The sequence below is a fragment of the Marmota marmota genome, unplaced genomic scaffold, assembly GCF_001458135.2.
Source record: "Marmota marmota marmota unplaced genomic scaffold, marMar, whole genome shotgun sequence".
Classification (NCBI taxonomy): Eukaryota; Metazoa; Chordata; class Mammalia; order Rodentia; family Sciuridae; genus Marmota; species Marmota marmota.
The window spans coordinates 1,371,621-1,396,810 of record NW_026000254.1 but is presented as its reverse complement, the minus strand read 5'-3'; the positions used below and the strand labels follow the sequence as shown (position 1 = coordinate 1,396,810).

At 45.2% G+C, this 25,190-nt stretch overlaps 2 protein-coding genes across 4 annotated transcripts in view; one reads left to right on the top strand and one right to left on the bottom strand.

Moving 5' to 3' along the window:
• Fgd1 (FYVE, RhoGEF and PH domain containing 1) overlaps positions 1-19,233 on the top strand; it is a 42,506-nt gene extending 23,273 nt beyond the window's left edge. For both annotated transcript variants that reach the window (XM_015506548.2, XM_048796704.1), the window contains exons 7-18: positions 1,247-1,403; positions 1,514-1,652; positions 8,828-8,886; positions 9,029-9,175; positions 9,563-9,655; positions 9,820-9,899; positions 14,412-14,442; positions 14,936-15,037; positions 15,373-15,498; positions 15,675-15,836; positions 17,397-17,540; positions 18,292-19,233. In XM_015506548.2, the coding sequence (XP_015362034.1) occupies positions 1,247-1,403; positions 1,514-1,652; positions 8,828-8,886; positions 9,029-9,175; positions 9,563-9,655; positions 9,820-9,899; positions 14,412-14,442; positions 14,936-15,037; positions 15,373-15,498; positions 15,675-15,836; positions 17,397-17,540; positions 18,292-18,597 (1,546 nt within the window). In that variant the 3' untranslated portion in view covers positions 18,598-19,233. The remainder of the gene's footprint in view (positions 1-1,246; positions 1,404-1,513; positions 1,653-8,827; positions 8,887-9,028; positions 9,176-9,562; positions 9,656-9,819; positions 9,900-14,411; positions 14,443-14,935; positions 15,038-15,372; positions 15,499-15,674; positions 15,837-17,396; positions 17,541-18,291) is intronic.
• On the bottom strand, positions 19,199-24,343 carry Tsr2 (TSR2 ribosome maturation factor). 2 transcript variants are annotated; one of them, XM_015506550.2, is made up of 5 exons: positions 24,189-24,343; positions 23,935-24,025; positions 21,210-21,301; positions 20,508-20,684; positions 19,199-20,263 (listed from the first exon to the last, which is right to left on the bottom strand). In XM_015506550.2, the coding sequence occupies exons 1-5, from the start codon at positions 24,270-24,272 to the stop codon at positions 20,129-20,131; spliced, it is 579 nt and encodes a 192-aa protein (XP_015362036.1). In that variant the 5' UTR covers positions 24,273-24,343; the 3' UTR covers positions 19,199-20,128. The 2 variants fall into 2 exon arrangements, with proteins under 2 accessions (XP_015362036.1, XP_048652662.1); XM_048796705.1 differs by lacking the exon at positions 23,935-24,025 and having other exon boundaries at positions 24,189-24,279.
• Between the last annotated feature and the right edge of the window lie 847 nt (positions 24,344-25,190).

Sequence of the window (25,190 nt, the reverse complement as noted above, 5' to 3'; positions counted from 1 at the left end):
GAAAGATTTACACAATCTCAAGAGAATCCAAAGTATCCAGAGATAAATTGGCATGTTCAAATTCTGACTCTGCTGCTTGCTAATTTCTTAAATTGCTGTGCCTCAGTTTCCTCATATTTATTTAGGCACTGAGATTGAAACCAGAGGCATTTTACCATTGAGCTATATTCCCAGCCCTTTCTACTTTTTATTTGGAGATAAGGTCTTACTCAATTGCTGAGTCTGGCCTCAAATTTGTAATCCTCCTGCCTGCGCATTTTAAGTAGCTGGAATTATTATAGGTGTGAACCTTTGTGCCTGACCCCTCATCTTTACAATGGGAATAATAAGTGTTATTTTAAGGATTAAATAAATTGATACATGTGGAGATCTCTTAACAAACAGTACCCAGTATCTGAGTGCTCAGTATTTGTCAGCTATTGTTATTTTTATCTGTGCTATGATAGAGGTGAGAATGGGAGGGTGTAGGGATCAAACAGATGGATCAAGCCTAGCCTGGGGTCTGAGAACAGATTTAGAGAGGAGATAATGCCTGAACCTAGTCCTGAGGGAGCAGGGCAGGTTTTACAGATAAACTCTAGCCTCTAGGCTTTCCTCTTTCAATTCAGCCTTTTCGAGTCTATACCACCTGCTTGAATGATCATTTAACAACAACCAGATCATATCAGTCCCCGCTTAAAATTGTCTACATGTTCCCCACACTTATAAGATAAACTGTGTCCCTCTTACCAGACTGTGATCACAGAGGCCTGGCATGAAACCTGGCTTTGCTATCTCCCCAGGAGCCCATGACCTCAGGTCTGGTTTATCTCCCACATCAGACTATGACTAGCGAGGATTATGAGCAGACCTGGTTTCTTGGCCTCCCGCAATGGACAGTGAACCTCTCAGAGCTCAACTGGGTGTGACTCATTTCTGTGTTCCCAACACCACTTAACACAAGATTGGGCACAGAATCAATTATATAGGCCTTGCAGTAAAGTCAAGGCAGATGTTCCAGGACATGTTGTTCCTGGTGCTTGAGCAGGAGTCAAGGCAGGAGGCCTCCCAGGCCGTGTTCTCAGGTCAAAAGAGCCTCCTGGCCTAATTGGCCTATGTAAGCAGCATTTCCAAAGAAGTCAACTGGTTGGGAAGTAGGTTTCCAGGACTGAAATGAGAGTGATCTGCCTGGGACTAGAGACCTATGAGGGAGGTCCCTGGGAGCTAAGGTTCAGCAGGACCACATCAGCCCCCATTTCTACCCCAGGGACCGCTACCCACGCATTGGAGACATCCTGCAGAAGCTGGCACCCTTCCTCAAGATGTATGGCGAGTATGTGAAGAACTTTGATAGGGCTGTGGAGCTGGTCAACACCTGGACAGAGCGCTCCACCCAGTTCAAAGTCATCATCCATGAGGTGCAGGTGAGTGGCGAACCTGGATGGAGCAGATGGAGGGAGGAAAGATCTGCAGGGACCTGTTGGGGGGTGTGTCTGCAACTAGACCTGAGCTCCTCTCTTTCTGCCTGTCACAGAAGGAGGAAGCCTGTGGCAATCTGACATTGCAGCACCACATGCTGGAGCCTGTGCAGCGCATCCCCCGCTATGAGCTGCTTCTCAAGGACTATCTGTTAAAGCTGCCTCATGGCTCCCCAGACAGCAAGGATGCCCAAAGTGAGTGTGTGTACCCAGACCCTGCCCTGCTCCCTGACACTGATAGCCCTGGGTCAGACCTCTCATGCAGGTCCCCAAAACTTAATTCCCAGGTTCAGCTTTCCATTGACATGTGATTGAGATCCAAGAATAGAAAGAATCTCTAAACTGAAAGACCTACATTGACACTGAATTGAGACCTCAGGATGAACCTCCAGGTTAAGATCCCTCCCTGTGTACCTAGAAAGAACATTCAAAAGGAGTGTCCCAGCTGGAATTTCCCAAATGGAACCCCAGAGTTTGAGAGGCATGCCCAGATTGACCCCCTAAAGGAAGCCATCCTTTTTTTAGGCTGACCCTCAGATTTATCCCCAAATGAAGTACAAGTACAAAATTAAACTGAACATGAACCCCCAGGGACTGAGCTTCTAGGCTAGAGCTTAGCCTAACTTCCTCAGACCAAGACCTCTTTTACTAAGTCTCCATGGCTGAGCTCCCCAGAAAGAGCTCCATTCTATGTCCACTATCCACTCCCCAAAATGAACCTTCCAAAAGAACATCCAAATTTGATCAGGGCCCCACAGAATCACCTCTAGAAATGATCACCCTAAACTGGTTCCCTTATTTTCTACCTCAAATTTGGATCTCTAGGCCAAGAAACTTCCTCCCCAGACTGAGTCCCTACACACTAAACCACTAGAAAAGTATTTTATTGTGACTCCTCCAGTACCTGTCCCATCCCTATAGCATCACACCCCATGTAGAGCTCCCCAGGGTCCACCCCACTTGCCCTTCCCCAGACTGCTATTTATATTTATTCATTCATTAACTTAACAAATGAGCACCTTAATATTTAGGGCAGAGCTCTAGGCACTGGAGATATAGACGCAAACAAAGCAGTCAAGGGCCTTGATTTCAGAAAGCATGTATTCTAGTTGGGCAGAGAAATGATTAAAGTAACAAATGCACAGGAGGGCATTAGGTAGATGCTAAGTGTAACTCAGAGAATTAGAAGAGAGTGATATGACAGTGACTGGGCAGTCTACTTTAAGTTGGGTGGCTTCTCTGAGTAGAAGACATTTGAGTCAAAACCTGAATAACAAGAAGAAGATAGCTACATGCCAATGGGAGGAGCACATTTCAGGCAGAGGCAACAGCAGGTGTAGAGTCCCCAAGGCAATAGGGATACTGGGGAAACTTTGAGAGGTGGGAAGCTTGCATATCTCTGGATCAAAATAAAGGCCACTATGATTCGAGCATGGCAAGTGAGGGTAGAATAGAAGTGGGGTTGGAGAGATAAGCAAGACTTTGAAGGTCAAGATAAGGAGATGGATTTATTCTGAGTGGGGTGGATAGCCATGGGAAAGTTTTTGTCTGGATTACATGGGAAGAAGAGAGGGAACCAAGTGATTAATTTGAAGACCTTTGCAATAATCTAAATGAGAAAAGCTGACTTGAATTAAATAGTGGAAATGGTTAGAAAAGATTGAATTCAGGTTATATTCTATTTGGAAGTGGCACTGAAAGGCCTTAGAGTGGATATGGAGCCTGGGAGAGCTGAGAACAATGGTTCTTAGCTGGGCATGGTGGTGCATGCCTGTAATACCTGTGACTCAGGAAGCTGAGGTAGTAGAATCACAAGTTCAAGGCCAGCCTCAGCAGCTTAGTAAGATCCTGTCTCATATAAAAATAAAAAGGATTGGGGATGTGGCTCAGAGGTAAAGCACCTGTAGGTTCAATTCCCAGTACAAAAAAAAGAATGATGGATCTTCTTTTAAAAAAATTTTTTAGTTGTTGATGGACCTTTATTTTATTCACTTATTTATATGTGGTGCTGAGAATTGAACCTACTGCCTCACACATACTAGGCAAGTGCTCTACCACTGAGCCACAAGAATATTGGTTTTTTAGATAAGTTTAGGAATTTGGCTTTTAGACAAAAATGAGCTGCCAATTTTGGCAGTTAGATGAGTCTAGAATTCCAGGGAGAGAGATTTAGATTTCACTGGCACATAGAAAGTATCGAAAGTCATGGAGTTGGCCAGGATCACCATAAGGAGTGAGTGTAAATGGAGGAGAAAAAGGACCTAGGACAAAACTCAGGGAAGTAGAATCAGAAAAGGAGACTTAGAAGGGGCAGCCATAAAGGTAGGAAGAAAACAGGGAAAGTGTGGAAGCCACAAGAATGAAGAGTAAACAACTGTGTCCTGTGCTGTGTCTGCTTCCCTACTTAGCCCTTCACCCTACCAGATGGGATACTTTGCTACCAAGCCTGTACCTCTAGAAAGAGCTAGACCTCTAGAAAGTTTGATAGCTGAGATCTCCAAATGAATACAAAATACTAAGTATCTCATTCCTCCCGCTAAAATACTAAGTATCTCATTCCTCCCGCAGAATAAGAGCCCCACTGAGGTGCCTAACCTAAACCTCTAGAAAGAACCTGAATGATTCCTTGGGATGAACCCCATGAACTGACATCTCCCACCTGAGCCCTTAAGCTAAGTAAAGTCTGAGGTCGCAATTATAGACCCCTACAGGGCTCTCAAATTTAGATCCCCAGACTAGGCCTAAAGAATGATCACCCCACTCTTAGCCCTGAGAGTGGGTTCCTAATCAGTGCCCTTGGCCTGAGTCCCAAAGTGAGATTCCCCCAAAGAGCTACTCATCTTATCTCCTTGGCCATCATTCTCTAGACAGGTATTGCCAGACTGAACCCCCTAGGTTAATCCCACCATTTTTATCCCTTAGATTAAAACTTCCAGCCTGAGCCCAAAAGACTGATTTTCCTGTTCCATCCCACACATTGAAACATCACTGAATCCTCAGACTGGATTCTCACAGTTCCCCAATGTAAACCCCAGAAATGACCCTGAAATTGAGCAGCCCAGCCTGAGCTCCAAGTATTCCAGACTGTGTTTTCCCTAGCCCAAGTCTCTGAAGAGCCCTATTTTTCATCAATTAGATTGAGAGTCCTTCACTAAGCCCTCAGACTAATGCCCTGGATTGTCCCCCAAATTAAGCCACATAGGCTGAGTACCTCATAGGCTGATTTTCCAAGTCTCAACTCTCAGTCTGACTTCCCTCATGCTGAACCTCTAATTTTCTATCTCTCAGACTTCAATTCCTGAGTTGATTTTTCTGGGCCAAGTCCAACAGACAAGTCTCCAGACAGCCCTGTGCTGAGACCCAAGAAAGGTGCCTCACTGCTATATTAACTCCCCACATTTTGTACCATCCAGCTAGGGTCCTCAGAAGGTACCTCCTATCTCATTTCTCTACTGAGCCCCATAGAATCACATGTCCACATTAAGCTTCTAGGACTCGGTTCTTTCATTTTACTGGATCCCCAGCATGAGATTCCCAGATGGAAGTTCCCTAAAGGAGCTCCCTGAACTGCACTCCAAAGTGAGCTGCCAATATAAGCTCCCTAGATTGGGCCACAGGTTGAGCCTCTTTTGTCAATAGTGCATTCTCCAGCAATCTACTCAGCCTCTCACCCCAGTTTTTGTACATGCAGAAGTAGAATGATGATGGCTACCTCTTAGGGTTGTTTTGAGGATAAATGAGATAATTTTGAAACACAGTGCCTGGCACATGGTCAAGGCCCAAGCTGTTTTTTATTACCAAATGTCCTGGATAATGTCATCCATACAGAATCCCTCTAAAATTAGCCCCCAGATTGGGCCTTTCAAACTTAGTTTCCTGTTTTGTACTAATCCCAACCCTATCCAAGTCCCCAGAATGAACCTCAGAGTTTGAGGTTGGCTGAATGGGCTCCCCATATTGAGCCCAAAGGTGAAACCCCCAGCAAGAACTTCCCAGTCCGGTTTTATAAGCTGCTCAGAATGATGATCTCTGAATGAAAGCTAGCTAAGATGTGCCCACTAAGCTCCCCAGCCCAAGATCTTAAACTGAGCTGTCTATTATTTACCCATCAGACTAAAATCTCTTGGCTGAGCCCCACTGAATCATATCTCTGGTTCCACAAACTGACTTAGCCACTCTCTAGCTCCAAAGTGAACTCCTGAGCCTAGACCATAGACTGAGTCCCCAGACCAAGCTAAGTAGGCTGCCTACACTGAGTTAAGATTGAACTCCAAACCAAGATCCCAGACTGCCAAGCCCAAACCAGGCTCCATGAAAGCTTCTAGACCAAACTTCTGCACCAAACTGTACTCCCTGGCCTGAACCCCAGGTGAAATCATGGGCTGACATCCCCACACGAATCCCCTAGACTGAACCTGCTCACACCAGACTCCTGGAAATGCCATTGTGTACCTCAAGTGATACTTCTTCAGACAGAGGTCCCTATAGCAAAGCTTCCAGTCTGAGACCAGTGGCCTAAAATAGGCCTGAGCTTGTGTGCTTCAAGCTTGCCAGAATATTCCTCTTTCCTCCCTTGGGCTCCCCTATGTTCACCACTCAGCCTGCCACTTACCCTGGAATGGAGGACATGCAGGAGAAAAGACAACAGGGAGATCAGCCCCTGCTCTGATGCCAACTATCACCTCCCAGCTAGCCAACCTAAAGTGGCCACCTGCTTTCTGAGTCTTGGTTTTGTCATTGGACAAATAGAACACAGTCACATCTATCTGCCAGGGTTGTGAGGATCAAAGAAGCCAGTTTATGAAAAGCATCTATTGGGGAATCCTGAAAAGGTAGTGGAACCTTGGCCCTGTCCTAAGTAGCTCACAGTCTACTGAGGGACACAAATGTAGATGTATGATGAACACACAGTGTGACGAGTGGGACAGAAGGAGGCAAAGGGGGAATTTGGAAACACAGTCTCCTCAATCAGCCTGGGAATTCAGGGCAGGCTTAATGGAGGTAGTGGTCAGAATCTGGAAGACTGACTAGCAGTTGGCCGAGTGAAGCAAGATAAACATGTTTAGGGAGGGGCAGAGGAGGAAACTGAAGTGGTCAGCAGAAGCCAGATCACCAAGGGCTTTGAATGCCAGGTTAAAGGGCTGAGGTTGCTCTGCAGGTAGAGGGAACCATTGACAGATTTGAGCAGAAGAGTGACACTGAGCTGTGTGTGACAAAGCTTCTTCTAGCAATCAGGGTAGAAAAGAGGTTGGAGATAGCCCAACACCTGAAAGGCATGGGGAGGCCTGAGCCAGGACAGGGACCTGATGCTTGAGCACCAAAACAGGACTTGGTTTACCAACCATATGGAGCCTCTTCAGAAGTACCTGTGGCCATCCAATACAAACATAGGGAAATACAGTATGTAGAATAGGGACCAGTAAAGCTATGTCCAGGCAATTAGTAGGGGCAGGATTTGTTTAGTGCTTGGGGACTCATTTCAGGTTTTTTGTTGGTTTGGGGGTTTTGTTTTGTTTTGGGTACTAGGGATTGAACCCAGGGCTGCCTTACTGAACTACATTCCCAGCCCTTTTTATTTATTTATAAATTTAGAGACAACATCTTACCAATTTGCTTAGGGCCTCACTAAGTTGCCAAAGCTGGCCTTGGACTTGCAATCCTCCTGCCTCAGCCTCCTGAGTTGCTGTGATTATAGGCATGCGCCACCATCCCCAGAACACTTCAGTTTTTTTTCTGATGATACCTGGTCACTGTAGGAAATATGGAAATTACAGAAAAGATTAAAGTAGGGGAGAATCTCATGTGATCCAAACCCATGTAGAATAAGCATGATGAGCACTTTGATATTATTCTTCCTAGTGTTTTTTAGGTATGTAAATTTGCAAAAATGAGATCATCCTGTATATACAAGATTGTATCCTTAAAATACCCTGAGCATTTCCCAGACTGTTAAAAACCCTACATAAACTGGGCTGGGTGGCACACACCTGTAATCCCAGTGACTTGGGAAACTGAAGCAGGAGGATCACAAGTTTGAGGCCAGCCTCAGCAACTTAGCAAGGCCCTAAGCAACTTAGAACTGTCTCAAAATAAAAAATAAAAAGGACTTGGCATGTGGCCCAGTGGTTAAGTACCCCTGGGTTCAATCTCTGGTACAAAAAGAAAAAAGAAAAAAGAATCCTACATAAGTATCACTTATAAAAATCATTTGATATTCCATTACATGAGTGTACCATGATTTAACCAAACTGCTACAGTTGGATGTTTTTGTTTTCAACTTGGCACATTAAAAACATCACTTCAATGAAAGTGTATTTATACATAGAACTTGTGCCTATAATCAGAATTATTGAGACAGATAAAAGGATCATCTCCCCCACTCTCTTTTAGGGTGCTGGAGATTAAACCCAGGGCATCAAATATGCTAGGCAAGCACTCTACCACTGGGTTATATCTCTAGCCTCTCTTTGTTTATTTATATGACTTTTCTGATTATAAAAGTAATACATGTTCTTTGTCAAAACTATGGAAGAGCCAGGCACAGTGGTGCACCCTGTAATCCTAATGACTTGGGAAGCAAAAGCAGAATGGTCAATTCAAGGCCAGCCTAAGCAATTTAGTAAAACCCTATCTCAAAATTAAAAAGTCTAAAAGGGCTAGGGATGTAGCTCAATGGTAAAATGCCTCTGGATTCAATCTCCAGTCCCCACCCTGTACTAAAAAGCAAACACACACACACACACACACACACACACATACACACACTCACATACACACTCACACCTATGGAAGAGAAGATGGGTGTGGTGCTACATCCTTGCAATCCCAGCAACTCAGAAGGCTGAGTCAGAAAGATCACAAGTTCAAGGCCAACCTGGGCAATTTACACCCTGTCTTGAAATGAAAAATAAAAAGGTCTGGGTTCAGTGGTGAAGTACCCTGGCATTTGATCTCCAGTACAAATATATATAGTTTTCATATATTATTTGTTTATTTTATATATATATATATTACAGAAAATCTAAAGAATGTAATAAAAACCACCCACAGTCCCACCATCCAGAGACAACTTGCTGAACATGAATTTTTATATGTAACTATTATTGTCATTACTATTAATGATAATAATAGTTTTGCCAAGCTTGCATTTAATGGCTGTCTGCCATCCCATATACTATGATTCTGCTATTGTGGCCTTGAGACAGTTTCAGATTCCGTATGATGTTGCTTTGGACATCTTTGAGGCTAGAACTTTCCAAGATGGGTTGGGGGGTGTGGTCAGGCCAGGAGGAAGTATTCAGGGAGGGAAAAAGCCCCCAAGAGCTTCATTTCTGCTAACCCTCCATCTGACCTCACTTCTCTACCTGTAGAGTCTCTGGAGCTGATAGCCACAGCGGCAGAGCACTCTAATGCTGCCATCCGAAAAATGGTGAGTGGCCCTTATAGATCCTCCCTTCCTTTGCCACCCACTTGTGGTGTCCCACTCCAGGGTTTGGGGAGCTTGTGATGTAAGGACATGCAAGGGAGGTTGGCACCCCAAGCCTTCCCTTTTGCTCATTGTCTCCTTCCAGGAGCGAATGCACAAGCTGCTGAAGGTATATGAGTTGCTAGGGGGTGAGGAAGACATTGTCAGCCCCACCAAAGAGCTCATAAAAGAAGGCCACATCCTTAAGCTGTCAGCGAAGAATGGGACCACTCAAGACCGATACCTCATACTAGTAAGTGCCAGGTGTAGAGTTGTGGGTAGGCATGCCAGATCCCCATTCATGTTGACATGGTACTCAAGAATATGCCTCCAGCCAGACTTTCTTTCCTATGGTATCTTGTATTATCACTATCTATGTTATGAATTATTTTTTTCTTCTTTACAGATGATGTAACTAAGACTTAGAGATAAATGACTTGAACAAGGTCACCCACTAGAAAGTGACTCACATGCCTAGGCTCTTTCTTTGCAACCCCTGATCCCAATCTGGGCTTTCTTTCCTCCATCTATTGCCTTGAGTCCTCAACAATAAAGCTTTGGAAGTCCCATAAGGGTGGGGAGCCAGGCCATATCCCCACTAGGTCTCCTGCACATACATCCCAAACCTTTTCCTTCCTAGTTCAACGACCGCCTCCTTTACTGCGTGCCCAGGCTGCGGCTCCTTGGCCAGAAGTTTAGCGTGCGGGCACGCATTGATGTAGATGGCATGGAGGTGAGCACCAGGAGGTGGGAAATGGGAATCCAGACTGGGGTGTTGGTGTTGGGAAGAACAAAGATGTGCTAGCTTTGAACATAAGCCTGTGTGTATAAGTGCAGAGGACTAGGGCTCTAGGGAGCTCAGTAGGCCTTACCACTACCCTTTCTCCTTCCATTCAGCTAAAGGAGAGCTCCAACCTCAATCTGCCTCGGACCTTCCTGGTGTCAGGAAAGCAGCGCTCCCTGGAGCTCCAGGCCAGGTACCTGCCTTTGCCTATGCCTTCCTTACAGCCTCCTCTCTCCTTAAGATATGCTTAGGTATTCCAGGCCTGGAGATTATTATAGAGAAAGGATGACCACCTTTCCCCAAAGATGCAGGCTTGCTCTTCTGCAATGGGGGCCACCCCTGAGAGCTAGATGATATTTGGACTAAGGATAAGTACTTACTGGTGTGGGGAAAGTCAGCACTCCTGCCAGTGGGGGGCTTTTGGAGAAAGAATAAGCTCTCCCTGATTCAAACAAGAATTTCTTCTGGTGGGTTCTGTCAGAGGACAGGGAAGAGTAGAATACTAACTCTAACATACAATAATAGCACCACAGATAGTTTATTGTAGATTCACAGACTTAAGGAAAATAACTAAATGCAATGTGTGCTCCACGATAGAAGCCTGGTTTGGGAAAAACAGCTTAAAATGAGATTTGCTAGATAAGGATTGAATTGAACCTTAGATGTAATGAGCACATTGTCATACTCCTATAATCCAAGTGACCCAGGAGGCTGAGGAAGGAGGATCACAAGTCCAAAGCCAGTCTCAGCAACTTATCAGGGTCCTAAGCAACTTAGTGAGACCTTGTCTCAAAATAATAAATAAATAGATAAATAAATAAATAAACAAATAAATAGGGCTGGTGATGTGGCTTGGTGTTTAAGCACTGGTTAAATCCCCAGTACCAAAAAAAGAGAAAAAGAAAACAGTCTGGGAATGTAACTTAGTGGTTAAGTGTCCCTGGGTTCAATCCCCAGTACTGCAAATAATAACAGTAATAAAATAAAATAAAATTGTAAAAGTAATAGCATGAGTAAAGTGTTGAGCCTTTTAACAGAGGGGCTTTGATATCTATCCTCTATGTGGATGTTTATATTAATAGATTATATTTCATAAAGTCTTACTCTTGTGCCAGGTACTATTTTTAACTTAATTGAACTGTCTAGTTGAAGTCCTTCCTTTCAACAACACTTATTTCAAGTAGCTACTTCGGCTATGATTGCCACCAACCCATTTTACAGATGGGGAAACCGAGGCATAAGACAGTGTTGCCCCAGATCCCACAGCTGTAAAGGAACAGATCTGGAATTGGAGCTCAGGCCACTTGGGTCTAATGTCCACTCCCTCAACCACTGTCTAGGCTGCCTTCTGAGAAAAGGGATATGAAGGTCATGGCCAGGACTGGAGAATAGATTCACCTCAGCAGATGACCTGCCTCTGACAGGCTGTGTGGAGGGACTGCATTGAGACAGAACAGAGATGAGTGTGAACTGAGAGTAAAGCGAGCTGAGACTTGGTCCTTGAAACGGAAGGAGTCTGAGAGAGCCTCCCTGAGGCCTGCATCAGGGACAGCAGGAGCAAAACAGACACATCTGAAAGAATGACAAGCCATGTGACAGGGACACGTTGACTACAGAGAGGGAGGGGGCTGCAGAGATCACTGGACCAAGCAGTGTAGGGTTTCCTCCTAGTGGCAACAGGAAGGTATGGAAAGTTGGCTTTGCAGCTGCTTTTACTGCCCTTATTATTTTTTTTAATGAAAATTCTCAACTATCAAGAAAAGTAGAACTATAACAAGCACCCATATGCTCACAATTTGGACAACTGGTTCTCAACCTTGGCAACTCTTGGAATCAACTGAGGAGCTTATAGTAAATATTGATAGCTGGGAGCCACATCCAGAGATTCTGATTTAATTATTCTAGGATGTGGCCTTAAAAAATGGGAAGTTTTAAAAGCTCCCCAGCTTATTTCAATTTGTGCACCAGGGCTTAGAATCACCAAGTCAAATGTAACAAGTGGTAGAGCACTTGCCTAGCATCCATGAGGTCCTGAGTTCCATTCCCAGTACCACGAAGAGAGAAAGAGAGAGAGAGAGACAACTATGGACATTTTGCCATCTATATCTTTTTTGGTTTAATATAATTGGTTTGGGGTTTTTGCTTTCTTGTTGTTTGTTTTGTGTTTTGTTTGTTTTGCTTTGTTTTGTTTTGTTTGGTACTGGAGATTGAACCCAGGGATGCTTAACCACTGAGCCACATCCCCAGATTTTTTTTTTAATTATTTTATTAGGAACAAGGTGTCCTGAGTTGCTAAGTGCCTTGCTAAATTGCTGAGACTGGCTTTGAACTCACAAGATTCCTGCCTTAGCCTCCCAAGCCACTGGGATTACAGGCATGAGTCACTGCACCCAGCTGTGTTTTTGTTTTTCAAGGCAGGGTCTCAGTATGTTTCTCAGACCGGCCTCAAACTGCTAGGTTCAAATAATCCTCCTGTCTCAGCCTCTTAAGTAGTTGGGACTATAAGCATGCACTGACATGAGTCATTTTAAACTAAATTACAAAAATCATGACATTTTATCCCTATATAATTCAGCATGAGTGGCCAAAATACTATTTTGGTTCTTAAAAAACAAAAGAAAGCCAGGTACAGTGGTACATACCTGTAATTCCAGCAGCTTTGGAGGCTGAGACAGGAGGATTGGGATTTCAAAGCCAGCCTCAGCAATGGTGAGGTGCTAGGCAACTCAATGAGATCCCGTCTCTAAATAAAATACAAAATATGGCTGGGGATGTGGCTCAGTGGTCGAGTGCCCCTGAGTTCAATCCCCATTACCCCCCCCCAAAAAAAAAAAAAACAAAAAAGCAATGCTTTTTCACTGCAAAGAAATTGTAAATTAGAAAATATACATAAATAGCCATCAGAATAAAGTAAAAATTCTCCCTAGAACCCTACCACACAGACATAACCCATGGCCTTTTCTTTCCACATTTTATTATGAAAGTTTTCCAAAATACAGAAAATTGGTAGAATTGCCCAGTGAACACTCATAAACCTACCATTTGGATTATAAAAGTGTTAACATTGTACTATATTTACTTTATCATGTATCTATCATTCTATTCATCTACCAAGCCAAGTGATTTGTTTTTAAAACGTGTTTAAAAATAAATTACAAACATCATTACACATCCCCCCTCAAGAGTTTGACACATGCAGGCATGATAGTGTACAACCTGTAATCCTAGCAACTCCAGAGGCTAAAGCAGGAGGATTGCAAGTTCAAGGCCAGCCTCTGCAATTTAGTAAGGCCATAAGCAACTTGGTGAGACCCTGTCTCAAATTTTGAAATAAAATACGATCAGGGGTAGAGTGTACCTGAGTTCAATCCCCAGTGCCAAAAAATAATAGGATATTGGATATTAGATAATTTTATATGTTCTTTTCACTCAACATATTATAAATATTCTATACCATTAATAGCTCTCTTCTCCCTCTCCCTCCCCCCCATTATTTTTCTTTCTCTCTTTCTCTCTGTGCTGGGGATCAATCCCAGGGCCTCACCATGCCAGACAAGGGCTGAGCCACATCCCCATTAATTTTGGGGAGGGTACCAGAGATTGAACCCAGGGTGCTTAAGCTCTGAGCCACATTCCTAGCCCTCTTTTATTTTTTTATTTTGAGACAGGGTCTCACTAAATTGCTTAAGACCTCACTAAGTGGCTGAGGCTGGCCTTGAACTTCCTTATGGCTAAACCTCCTGAGCCGCTGGGATTACAGGTGTGCGCCACCGTGCCCAGCTAATGTCTTCTTGTAGTAATGACATGGATGATCTGTTTTGTTTTAACCTGATCTCTATTGTCAGATGCTTAAACTGCTTCCAGTTTTTACTATAATAAAAATGCCTTGCAGTGGACATTCTTGGAGCTAAATATTGACTTACATCCTTACTTTTTCATGAAGTGTTTCTAGGGATATAATTGAACTTTCATATTGGAAGAATGTTTTTGATGTCTAGAGTGTGTGGATGAGGAAAGAAATTAAAATAGGCCAGATAGAAGGCAGCAAGAGTTTAGGGTCCTATTCCTAGTGAGCAGTTGATGAAGCTATACCAGGGCAGAGACCTGAGAGAATGGAGGGCAGACAGGAGAGTCCAGGAAGAAGGCAAAGGGAGGAAAACCTCACATTGATTGACATTTTATCTTTCACCTCAGTTATGCTAAGAACAACACAAAGAGTGATAATCATCTTTATGTTACAAATGAAAACAAAATAAACTGCCTCCTTTCTCAAACTTGACATTCCAGCCACAGGGAATTATTGATGTGGTTTTGTGTATGTTCTATACTCACACCCACTTCACCCTTACTCCTTTACATTAGCCCTTGCACCTCCCTGAGGAAAGTTTCCTTAAAAACCCCCATCCAAACTTCAGGCTGGGGCAGGTCCCCAGTCACATAGTAATAAGTGAAGAAGATAGTCAAACCCAGGTCTAATTCTAAAACACTGGCTCTTTGCCACACCAGTTGCTTTTGTTGTGTTGTTGTCATTGTTGTTGCCTTTCCCCCCACAGTGCTGGGGATCAAACCCAGAGTCTCATGTATGCCTGCTAGGCAAGCATTCTTCCACTGAGCTATATCCCCAACTCTCCAGTTGCATTTTTTTTTTTTTTGTTCCAATTGCTTTTTGTTGACCTGCCTAACCCAACATCTTTTTTCCCCCAAGGACAGAGGAGGAGAAGAAAGACTGGGTCCAGGTAACATCCAAGAAGACTTTGTGGTGGGGGCTGGAAAAGTATTAACAGGTGTCATAGGGGTTGGTGGCCTCTTCCCCAAAACACATCTGAACACTATGGCCTTGGACACTTGCCTTCCAACGAATTTTAGCATCCCCATATTACAGATAAGCAAACTGAGGTCCAGAGGTTAAACAGAATCTTACAAATTCTTCTGTTAGAAAACTGTCTTCTTTGAGGGTGTGATCCTGGTGAGTCAAGCCCTATAAAACCTTATGCCCAGACAGGGGCCAGAAAAGCTGGCCCCTGGTTTTTCAACTATTGCTCCCCTTCCTCATTTTACAATTATAACACTGAGACTTGCATTGGGAGGAATTTGCTCAAGGTCATATGCCTGGCAGGGACAGAACTCAAGTTTTCTGACTCCAGGATAGCATAGGAAGGTGAGGTGAGGATGGAAATGGGTGGCTTGTAGGGCAATCTGATCTCTCATTTCTTGATCCTCCCTCACCAGGCCATCAACTCCACCCTCCTGAAGCATGAGCAGACGCTGGAGACCTTCAAACTGTTGAACTCAACAAATAGGGAAGATGAAGACACACCCCCCAACTCTCCAGTAAGAGTCCCTAACCTCTCCTCCTATACTGGGACCCTATCCAGGCCTCCAAATTCCCACCTTCCCTTACAATGATCCACTCCCCTTCTGGAGTCAATGTGCAGTCTTCTGTTGGTAGGGCCACAGAAAAATCAGTGGGGAAACTAGGGCCCCCAAAGGAAAAGACACACAGTGAGATAGGAGCAGAGCCAGACTCAAAGGCAGGGCTTCTGACTGTCTGCTGCCCGCTCCCCCAACCCCGCTGTGATGATCTAAGCCTTGGGGCAGGAACAAGGGCTGGTTGGACTGGGCAGAGGAAGAACTGTCTCTGACCTGGGACCTGGCCCTCCCCGTAGAACGTGGATCTTGGGAAGCGGGCACCTACGCCCATCCGGGAAAAGGAAGTCACCATGTGCATGCGCTGCCAGGAGCCCTTCAATTCCATCACCAAACGCAGGCACCACTGCAAGGCCTGCGGGCATGTGAGTGTCGGGAGGCAGGGGCGGAGCTCAGGAGGGTTCGGGCTGACAGCCCAAAGACTCACTTATAAGTGGGCACCCTCCAAGTGGGGGGAGGCTGCAAGTCTGCTGTGGGAGTTGATACATTGAAGGGGAAGGCCCACTGGAATCAGGCTGCTCTTGCCCACTTGCCACCCCAGGTGGTTTGTGGGAAGTGCTCCGAGTTCCGGGCCCGCCTTATCTATGACAACAACCGCTCCAACCGAGTGTGCACTGACTGCTACGTGGCCTTGCATGGGGTGCCTGGGAGCAGTCCAGCCTGCAGCCAGCATACACCTCAGCGCCGGAGATCCATCCTAGAGGTAAGAGCCAGGCCCCTAACCAAATATCCCACAAGTGGGCATCAGCCACCTAGCTAGTATGATTGAGGAAGCCTGGGACTCTGTGAAATACTAGGGTGTGATGTGCATCTGTTGATCGAGTGATCCAGGCTTGGAGTGAATAAAATGAGTGCAAGAGTGAATGAAACAGTAATTATTTCAAAATGCTTTACACATTTAATCCTCACAGTAACTAACCTACCTCATGCTATTAATATCCCTAGTTTTCAAACAAGGAAACTGAGCCCGGGAGAGATTATTTGCCCATTACATAGCCAGTGAGTGACAAAGCTAGAGTTTTGTGTTGCTTTTTGTTTGTTTGATTGGTACCAGGGATTAAACTCAGGGGCACTAGCCTACAGAGCCACATCTCCAGCCCTATTTTGTATTTTATTTAGAGACAGGGTCTAACTGAGTTGCTTAGCACCTCGCCATTGCTGAGGCTGACTTTGAACTTGCGATTCTCCTGTCTCAGCCTCCTGAGCTGCTGGGATTACAGGCATGCACCACTGCGCCTGGCTTATATTGCTTTTTTTGAGACAGGGTCTGGCTATGTTCCCCAGGTTGGCCTTGAACTTGGAAAAGCTGCCTCAGTCTCTCAAGTACCTGTCACTATAGGCACGCACCACCAAGCATGCCTAAGATTTTTTTTTTTTGATTAACAAACTGCCTTTTCTCATTACAAAGTAGGCTAAATAAGATAGCATAAACAAAAAGCAACAAAATACTATATTCCTTTTACCTAGACACAACTGCTAACATCAATCCTTCCTATCTTTCTAGGCACATGCACATGTATACATTTTGGGTTTTTTTTTTTTAATATTTATTTTTTAGTTGGACACAATATCTTTATTTATTTATTTTTATGTGGTGCTGAGGATCGAACCCAGGGCCTCACATGTGCTAGGCGAGCGCTCTACTGCTTAGCCACAACCCTAGCCCAAGGGTTTGTTTTTACAAACTATTATTTAATACCTAGAGTGCTTACTCTGTGCTAGGAACTATCCTAAATATTTACATGTATTAATTCATTTGATGTTTACAACAGCCCTCTGTGCTCTCCTTCCAAGTCCATGTATTTTCATCTAGAGCTGGAATTCTGAGCCAGACTACATTTACCACCCACCCCTTAACCATAATGCTAGATTGCCTCTTGAGTGTACAAATGAATGTGACGAAAGATGAAAAAAGGTGAGGTATGAGTGTGTGAATGACTTGAAGAATAAATAGACTGACAGAAGTAAGAGTGCCTGACAGACATTTATTTATTAGTTGCCCCTGCTGAGAACTATACCCCCTCTTCCCTGGCTCTAGAAGCAGCAGCCCTGGCCTGAGCCAGACAGATAAGCCTAGCTTTGAATTCTGACTCTACCTGACTTTCTGGGTGGTACCAGGCAAATCGATTCTGCCACCTGAGCTTCACTGTTTTCCTCTAAGACATGGGAATAGGAATCCATACACTAAGGGACTCTTTAAGCCAAGAGGAGTCAGGCTAGGCCTTCTATCAACATTGACACCACCCCATGTCTCTGACTACAGAAACAGGCCTCCGTGGCTGCAGAGAACAGTGTCATCTGCAGCTTCCTGCACTACATGGAGAAGGGTGGGAAAGGATGGCACAAGGCATGGTTCGTGGTCCCTGAGAATGAACCCTTGGTGCTGTACATCTACGGAGCCCCTCAGGTGTGCATCCTATTCCTTTGGGTCTTTTCAGCCACCTGGCAAAATCAGGCTACCCACCTTCTCTCCAATCCTTTGACCTTTCCTTGGCCTTGGGGGGATAGGGTGACTACCTAAGGGAAAGTTAGAATTCCCACCCTTGTGTGACAAAGACTGACTAGAGACAAGGAGTGGTTGTGGGCCAAGGCATGTAGGGAAAACAGGTGAGTTTGGGGTGGAAGCTGGCTTTCTGGAAGAATCAGGAGTGAAGACAGGGCACTACTAGGTTCAATTTGGAGTGGGGAAAAGCATGTAAATAGGGGCAATGACCTAGACAAAGTCCTGAAAACACTGTGCCAAAGAGATAAGCCCAGCTATTTTTGGGTGTGGGAGGAAACGCGTATTTGAAGCAGCCTGCATTCTAGCCCCAGTTCAAACATTTCCCTATTGGTTACAATAAGGCCAAGTAATCTTTTTTTTTTTCTTTTTGGTACTAGGGATTGATCTCAGGGATGCTTTACCACTGAGATCCCTAGTCCTTATGTAATATTTGAGATAGGATCTCACTAAGTTGCTGAGATTGGCCTCAGACTTTTGATCTTCCTGACTCCGCCTCCTGAGTTACTGGGTTATAGGCATGCACTGTGGCCCCTAACCAAGGAAATCTTCTTGAGCAGGGAAAGAAAAAGGGGAGCAGACGCAAAACCCGTTATAAGTTGGGGCAAAGGGGAATGTCCAGCCTCCAGGTGATCCCAGCCCTATCCCTCCTCCACAGGATGTGAAAGCCCAGCGCAGCCTGCCCCTCATTGGCTTCGAGGTGGGGCCTCCTGAGGCAGGGGAGAGGCCCGACAGAAGACATGTCTTCAAGATCACCCAGAGCCACCTAAGCTGGTACTTCAGCCCTGAAACAGAGGAGCTCCAGCGACGCTGGATGGCTGTGCTTGGCCGGGCAGGCCGTGGGGACACGTTCTGCCCAGGGCCCACACTGTCCGAGGACAGGGAGATGGAAGAGCCACCAGTGGCAGCTTCAGGAGCCACTGCTGAACCCCCTGAAGTCCCCCAGACCCGAGACAAGACCTAGAGGGTTTGGGGGGAACTGGGAGCCCCCATCCCACACACTAGCTGCCCATGTCCAGTTGGGGGGTTCCAGCCCCCTCCTTCCCAGTTCAGTCAATACTTGAACTCCCATCACGGGCACTTTCAATCCCGAATGCTGGGTCTTGGGTTTTTTAATCATCTTTTCACAAAACGTGGGCTTTTAAAAAGTATTCCTACAGTGATATTCATTTTTTTAAATCCCCATCTCCAGGGAGGGTAGGAGCTTTTGCTATACCCACCTGAATTAGGCTGTCCCCTCCCAAAACAATACCCCACAGATCCTGCCTCCACCCAATTTCCCTCAAAAGCATCAGAGGCAGGAGTTCTGGATTCAAAGTGCCAGCTCTGCCACTGACCCTGGGACCCCAAACCACTCCTGCCTCCTCAGCCAGTGTCTTCACGTGTACAACTCCACGTGGGGTGGTGACTAGACCCCTCCTGCCTCTCCCATGGCTTATAGCTTCTACCCAGCTCCAAGGCTACCCAGTATTTTATCGTCCAGACCCATGGCAGGGCCAATGGGCAGGACAAGGGAACAGGGGGGAGGACAATGGATACTCTTTGTTTTGTTTTTTTTTTTTTTAAAAGAAAAATACAGTTTATTTCAGGCTTACAGTAACTTTCAGAGCACTGCTGTGTTCCATTCATCCATATAGTTTGTTTATACAAAGTACCAGGCTACTAGGGTGGGCCCAGAAACCACTCCCTTGCCGAACTCTCAAGTTCAACTCCCAGAAGGCTGATTCCAAGGCTACTCACAGGTCAAGCCACAGATTAAACAAGAGGGTATTATTTATTAGGGTCATAAGCCTCATCCCTGAACTTAAATGGGATGGGATAAAGAATGAGGAAAGAGGTTGGAGGAGACAGAAAATAGCCCAACTCTTCTTCCAAGCTCACCACCTTGCCAAGATCTTAGAATTCCTAAGGGAACCTGGGGTGAGAGGCTGGGCTGGAGGAAGGGAGCATTCCTGGGAGGTTTTAAGCTCTGAGCAGGAATAAGAGTTGCTATGTGTCGGGTGGGGTGGGGTGGGGTAAGGGAGAGGCACCACAGCTACTTTTGCTTACATCTTCAACTTTTCTTTCATCTGCATGTTCATCTCACCATTCCTGACCCAGCCAGCCCTTGGCACTGAGTACTGGTCCCCAGGCTCATCCTCTCCATAATCCTCCTGTCTAGTATCCACTAGAGTCTACCTCCTCCTCCATCCACGCCCACATTCACTCATCCCTCCTCTTCACTGACTGCACCCAGGAGGAACTATGCTGGGAAAACTGGCCTCATCACTCAGATAACTTAAAGCCCAAGGGGGTATGATGGACCAAGTGCCTTAGACCCCCCAAAAACCAAGAACCTTAGGGCTTTTCTTCCCCTGTAGGGAACTGCACAGAGGAACAAGAAAGAGGGTGGGAATAGTATAACCAATCCAGAGGTCTATAGCCCTCCATAAAAGCCCTACAAATAAGTTTCAGAATACCTAGCAAACAAGGGCCCAAACTAATTCCAGCCCCACTCATTTCTTTCTCCGGACAATGGTCCAGCCATCTTCCACTATATCCTCTTCCTTAATATTCTGGGAGTTTGGATCAGAGGGTTCAGGCTTGGGGGAGACCCCATCCGTGGTGGCCCCATCATTTGTAGCTGTGACCTGTGAATACAGGAAATATAAAAAATAGAAGAGAAGTACATGATAGAGTGTTAAATACACTAGCCATTGTAGACCCAGGCTCTGCTCCCAACTTCCCCAGGACTGGCTGTGACCTATGCCTCTCCAGATAATACCACAACCTCCAGAAACAATCACCCCCAATCATTTCTGTGATTTTAGATCCTCCCCCAGAAAACTGAAAACATCTGCATCCCCACCACCACCCAAGGAGCACCCCTTTCACCTCCATCTCTTCCACGCTGTCTGCATCATCTTGATCCCCATCAGTCTCTTTGGCTGCCTTAAGTGCAGTGGCTTTGACTTTGCACTTTCTTTGGGTGATGTGGGAGGCCATCTCCCTCAGAGCAGCCCCATCACCCTTCTGGAAGTGGTGGAACATGGTCTGCAACTGCTGGCTCACCTACCAAGAAAACATTCAACCAGCTTAGATTTTTCCAGAGAATCTACTATATATATAATCAGTCTGTGCTTGCAGCAAGACTATGGAAGGAGTTGTATTTTCCAGAAGAGAATGGGGCTGTTTCCTCCCTAAGAAGTTTGCTAATGAAGAAATCACATATGTAGGGCTCAGGTGAGGGTCTGAAGCATTGAAAGAGGGCTTCCTAGTAGGAAAGGCACTAGAACTAGACTTTCAAAGACAGAAGATGTCAAAGGGAGAGCAATCTCAGCACGGGGAGCAGTGTTAACCGTAGCAGAGGTAGAAATCTACTGGGGTTAGATACAGGCCTGGATGGGAATAATATATGAAGAAATATAAGAAATGAAAAGACCTAGAAAAACTAGACCTTTTCCTCTGGGCTAAAGGAGTCTTAGAAGCATCTTGTGCAGGACCCAAGAAAAGAACAGTTATAGCCCAAAACATATGGCTGAGGAGAAGAAAGATGACAGGTAGGGGAGGTAGAAGTTGTGTCCATGATAATCTCACCTGGGGCAGACTCCCATCCTCCACAACTGTATCAAACTCATTTGTCATCAGCTCCCCAAGGAAGTCTTCCACCTCATCCAGCTCCAAGTCAGCTGAGTAGGAAAGAATAGGACCCTCTGTCAAAGACCAGGCAACTTCACCCCTGCCCATTACTTTTCAATACGTACTTGGTAGGTCTGAATCTGGTTGGAGGTAAAAGACCAAACCGTGAGCCTTTTATTCACTAGAGTGCTCTCTTTCATCTGGCCTATTCTAACTGGCCTCCCTTCTATGTTATCTTGTATAAACTACTCACTTCTCTCTCAGCCTCTTCTGTTGGTGGGTCTAATAGTGCCCTCCTTGAATATCTGTAATAAGAAGTCACTCAACCCAATGAATGGCAAAGGGGAGATCCCTAATCTGTGTAAATATCCATCACTCATGGGCTGAAGTGTTTAAAATATATAGATCTATTACAACTGTGGCTCCATTGATACAGGAAGCCACAGACCAAAGGGCTAAGTAGGAAGAAATGTATGTGCCACTTCCAATGACTAAAATCACATCCTATAATGGGACTCTGGCCAAGTCTTCCTCTTTGGGCTTCAGTCATCTTATGGGCCAATGTTCTCTACATTTTCTGAATTAGAGAATAACTCAAAAATGTCTTATACCAAGTTCCTCAGTCTCTCTTCTGTCTCTATGGTCTCCCTGGGAGAACTCATCAAGCCTCTTGCTTTTCCCTACCACTCAAAGCTCATATCACCCAACTCTGTCTCCAACTCAGAGTATGTATGTATATAGATGTTTCACAGGTGCCTCAGACCTCCAAATCCAAAGACTCATCACCTTGCCCTCCAAACCTCATCCTCCAGAGTTCCTCTGTTCTACAAAAGGCACCTAAGCCACCTACCCAGTCACTCAAACCAGAAACCTGTCTCTTTTTCCCCTCACCCCTCTCCTGCCAAGTACTCTCCAATGCCATAATCCATTCCTTTCTTTTCTGTGACCATTGTCATTGCCCTACTTCAGACCTCATCATTTTCTAGACCAAAACCACCTTCCCTTCAGTCTTTCTCTCTTCATTCCATGCTCTATACTGTTACTTTCTATCCAACAAATCCCATCCTCTGACTCACCTTAGAACCTGCCCATAAATTTTTACCACCTACTGCAGTGTTTCATAGTTTGCCTTTGGGAAACATCTGTTCTATTGATTTTAAGGGAAGCTATCCATAGAATATTAATGGAAAACAAAGGCAAACAGGGTTCTTAGTGATTCTTATCCTTATGCATGTCTTCAATATGTTAATGAGTGTTATGTTGTGACTCTTAAGTGGAAGCTGAAGAAAAAGAACTTACATAATTTGACTGCAGAAGTTTTTTCTTCACTGAACATCTAACTGGACAAGTTTTCCATAGCATGCATTTTGGCAAACACTGGCCTAAAGGATAAAATCAAAGGCACATAAGGCCTTCCAGGTCTTACCCTTTGGGGGGAAAGGTCTCCCTACCTCTAGCCTCATTCTCTACTACTCCTTCACAATAGAGCCCTCTGTCACTTTCCAAATATAGCACATTATCTCCTCATACCACAGTATTCATGAGTGTTATTTTCTTCGCCTCTCCTATTCAATTAACTCCTTCTCATCCCTTAAGACCCAGTCCAATCACCACTTCCCTGAGAAGCCTCTCTCCAAGGTTCCTGTAACCAGAATAATTACAAGCTCCTCTTTATCAGAACACTTATCTCCCAGTGTTTTAACTGTCCATTTACCCATTTACAACCCTCACCAGAGTGTAAACTGTCTTGAGATATGACTGTCTGATATCATCTCCAAGGCTAAAAAAATGAATAATTTTGTAAAAAACCATAGAATGCAACAGGCCCCCTTTTGGGCCACTTGTTCTTGTATAATCCTCAAGACAGGAAATAGCCACATGTGGTTACTGAGCACTTGAAATGCGGCTAGGCCAAACTGAGATGTGCTAAAATGAAATTAACAGAGTTTGAACACTTAATACTAAAAAACATAAAAATATTTCAATAATGTTTTGTTTTTGTGGAACTGGGAACTTGATCCAGGGCCCCTGGCACTGAGCTACATCATCAGATCTTTCTAAAAATTTTAGTTTGGAAACAGGGTTTCACTAAATTGCCCAAGCTGGCCTCCAACTTGCTATCATCCTGCCTCAGCCTCTCCACTTAGTGGGATCACAGGCATGCACTACCACCCCTGGCTCAATAATGTTTTATACTTATGGCATACTAAAATATTTTGAATGTGAGTTGAAAAGTATGTATTATTAGTTTCATGTGCCTCTCTTTGCTTTAGTAAAAACGGGTGTGTGTGTGTGTGGGGGTGTGGTGCTGGGGTTGGAACCCAGGACCTTAAGCATGATAAGCAAGTGTTCTACCACTGAGCTACACCCACAGTCCAACGGTTTGTAAGTTACATGATGGATGACACACAATTCTACAGGACAGCACTGCAGGTAGAGACTCTTACATTCATTTTTGGGAACTAGAAAACTGAGTCTCAGTAGGTAAAATGCCTTGCTCGGGGCGAAAGCATGATTCCGTGGCACGCCCCTTAAGATAGAATTCTGACTCCAAAGCCTGCGTCCATTCCACCGCGGTCCAGGTACCAACCGACAACCGCTAAAGAGGAAGTGCGTACTTAGCAGGATGGAGCCCCTCTTCTTCACGCCCAGACACAGATCACTTTGCCTCCCATTCACTCACCATTGCGGATGAAGTAATCCTCCACTGCACCCCCCAGCCACTCCGCCTTCTCTTGGCTGTGCACGCCCCCGAATCCATTCTCTACAGCGATCTGCGAACACAGGCCCAAGCCCACCACGTCAGCTTGGGAACTGGCCTGGTGTGCCCTGAATGATCTGCCGCTTACGCCGCCGCCAAGCCTCAGGCGCTTCGCCTGGCCGATTCCTATTTTGCCCGAGGGGCCTTAACCTTGATTCTGCCGTGGCCTCACTCACCTGTAAAGCAGGCCAAGCCTCCAACGCCGCGCGGACGCCAGCCCTGAAGAGGGCTCGTGCATCTTCCCCGGCGCCCGCCATCATCCAGTCTGTACCACGTGAAACCCCGGCGGCCCAATCACGCCACAGATCGTTACAGGCTGAACCAACCGAAAGCTGATTCTGAGAACAGACTCTCTTTTCCGCTGACCTGGCAACAAGACCAGAGCAATAGAAAAGTCTATCAGACCGATTGATGACACCACCACAGTTAACACTTGTAATAATTAAATCAAAGGACAACCAACGTGAATGATTTCTGAGCCTCGATTTCCCGATCCGTGGGTGCTGCGCAAGAAAGATGTGGGGTAGTTATTAGGTCTATAGACTCCAGGCTCTGGGACAGAGGACTCAGGGAGCTTAGCCTAAAAACAAAATCTATATAGCATGCTAACATCTGTGGAACACTGCAAGCAACGAGAGCAGAATACACATTTTTCTGAAGTGCACAAGAACATTCTCCAGAATCTACCATAAATTAGTCCATAAATCAGCCGGGCACAGTGGTGCATGAAGGGTGAGGCAGGAGGATCACAAGTTTGAGACCAGCCTGGGCAACTTAACAAGACTCTGTCTCAAAATAAAAAGGGCTAGAAAATGGGCTGGGAGGGGCTGGGGATGTGGCTCAAGCGGTAGCACGCTCGCCTGGCATGCGTGAGGCCCAGGTTCGATCCTCAGCACCACATACAAACGAAGATGTTGTGTCCGCCGAGAACTAAAAAATAAATATTAAAAAAAAAAAAAAAGAAAAAAAAGAAAATGGGCTGGGATTGCAGCTCAGTGGTAGCGCACTTGCCTGGTAGAGTGCTCACTTAGTACAAGGGCTCGATCCTTAGCACTACATAAAGATAAATAAAATAAAGGTGCTATGTCCATCTAAAATTAAAAAAATAAATAAATAAAAAGGGCTGGGAATGTGGCTCAGCCCTTGGATTTGATCCCCAGTACCACAAAAGAAAAGAA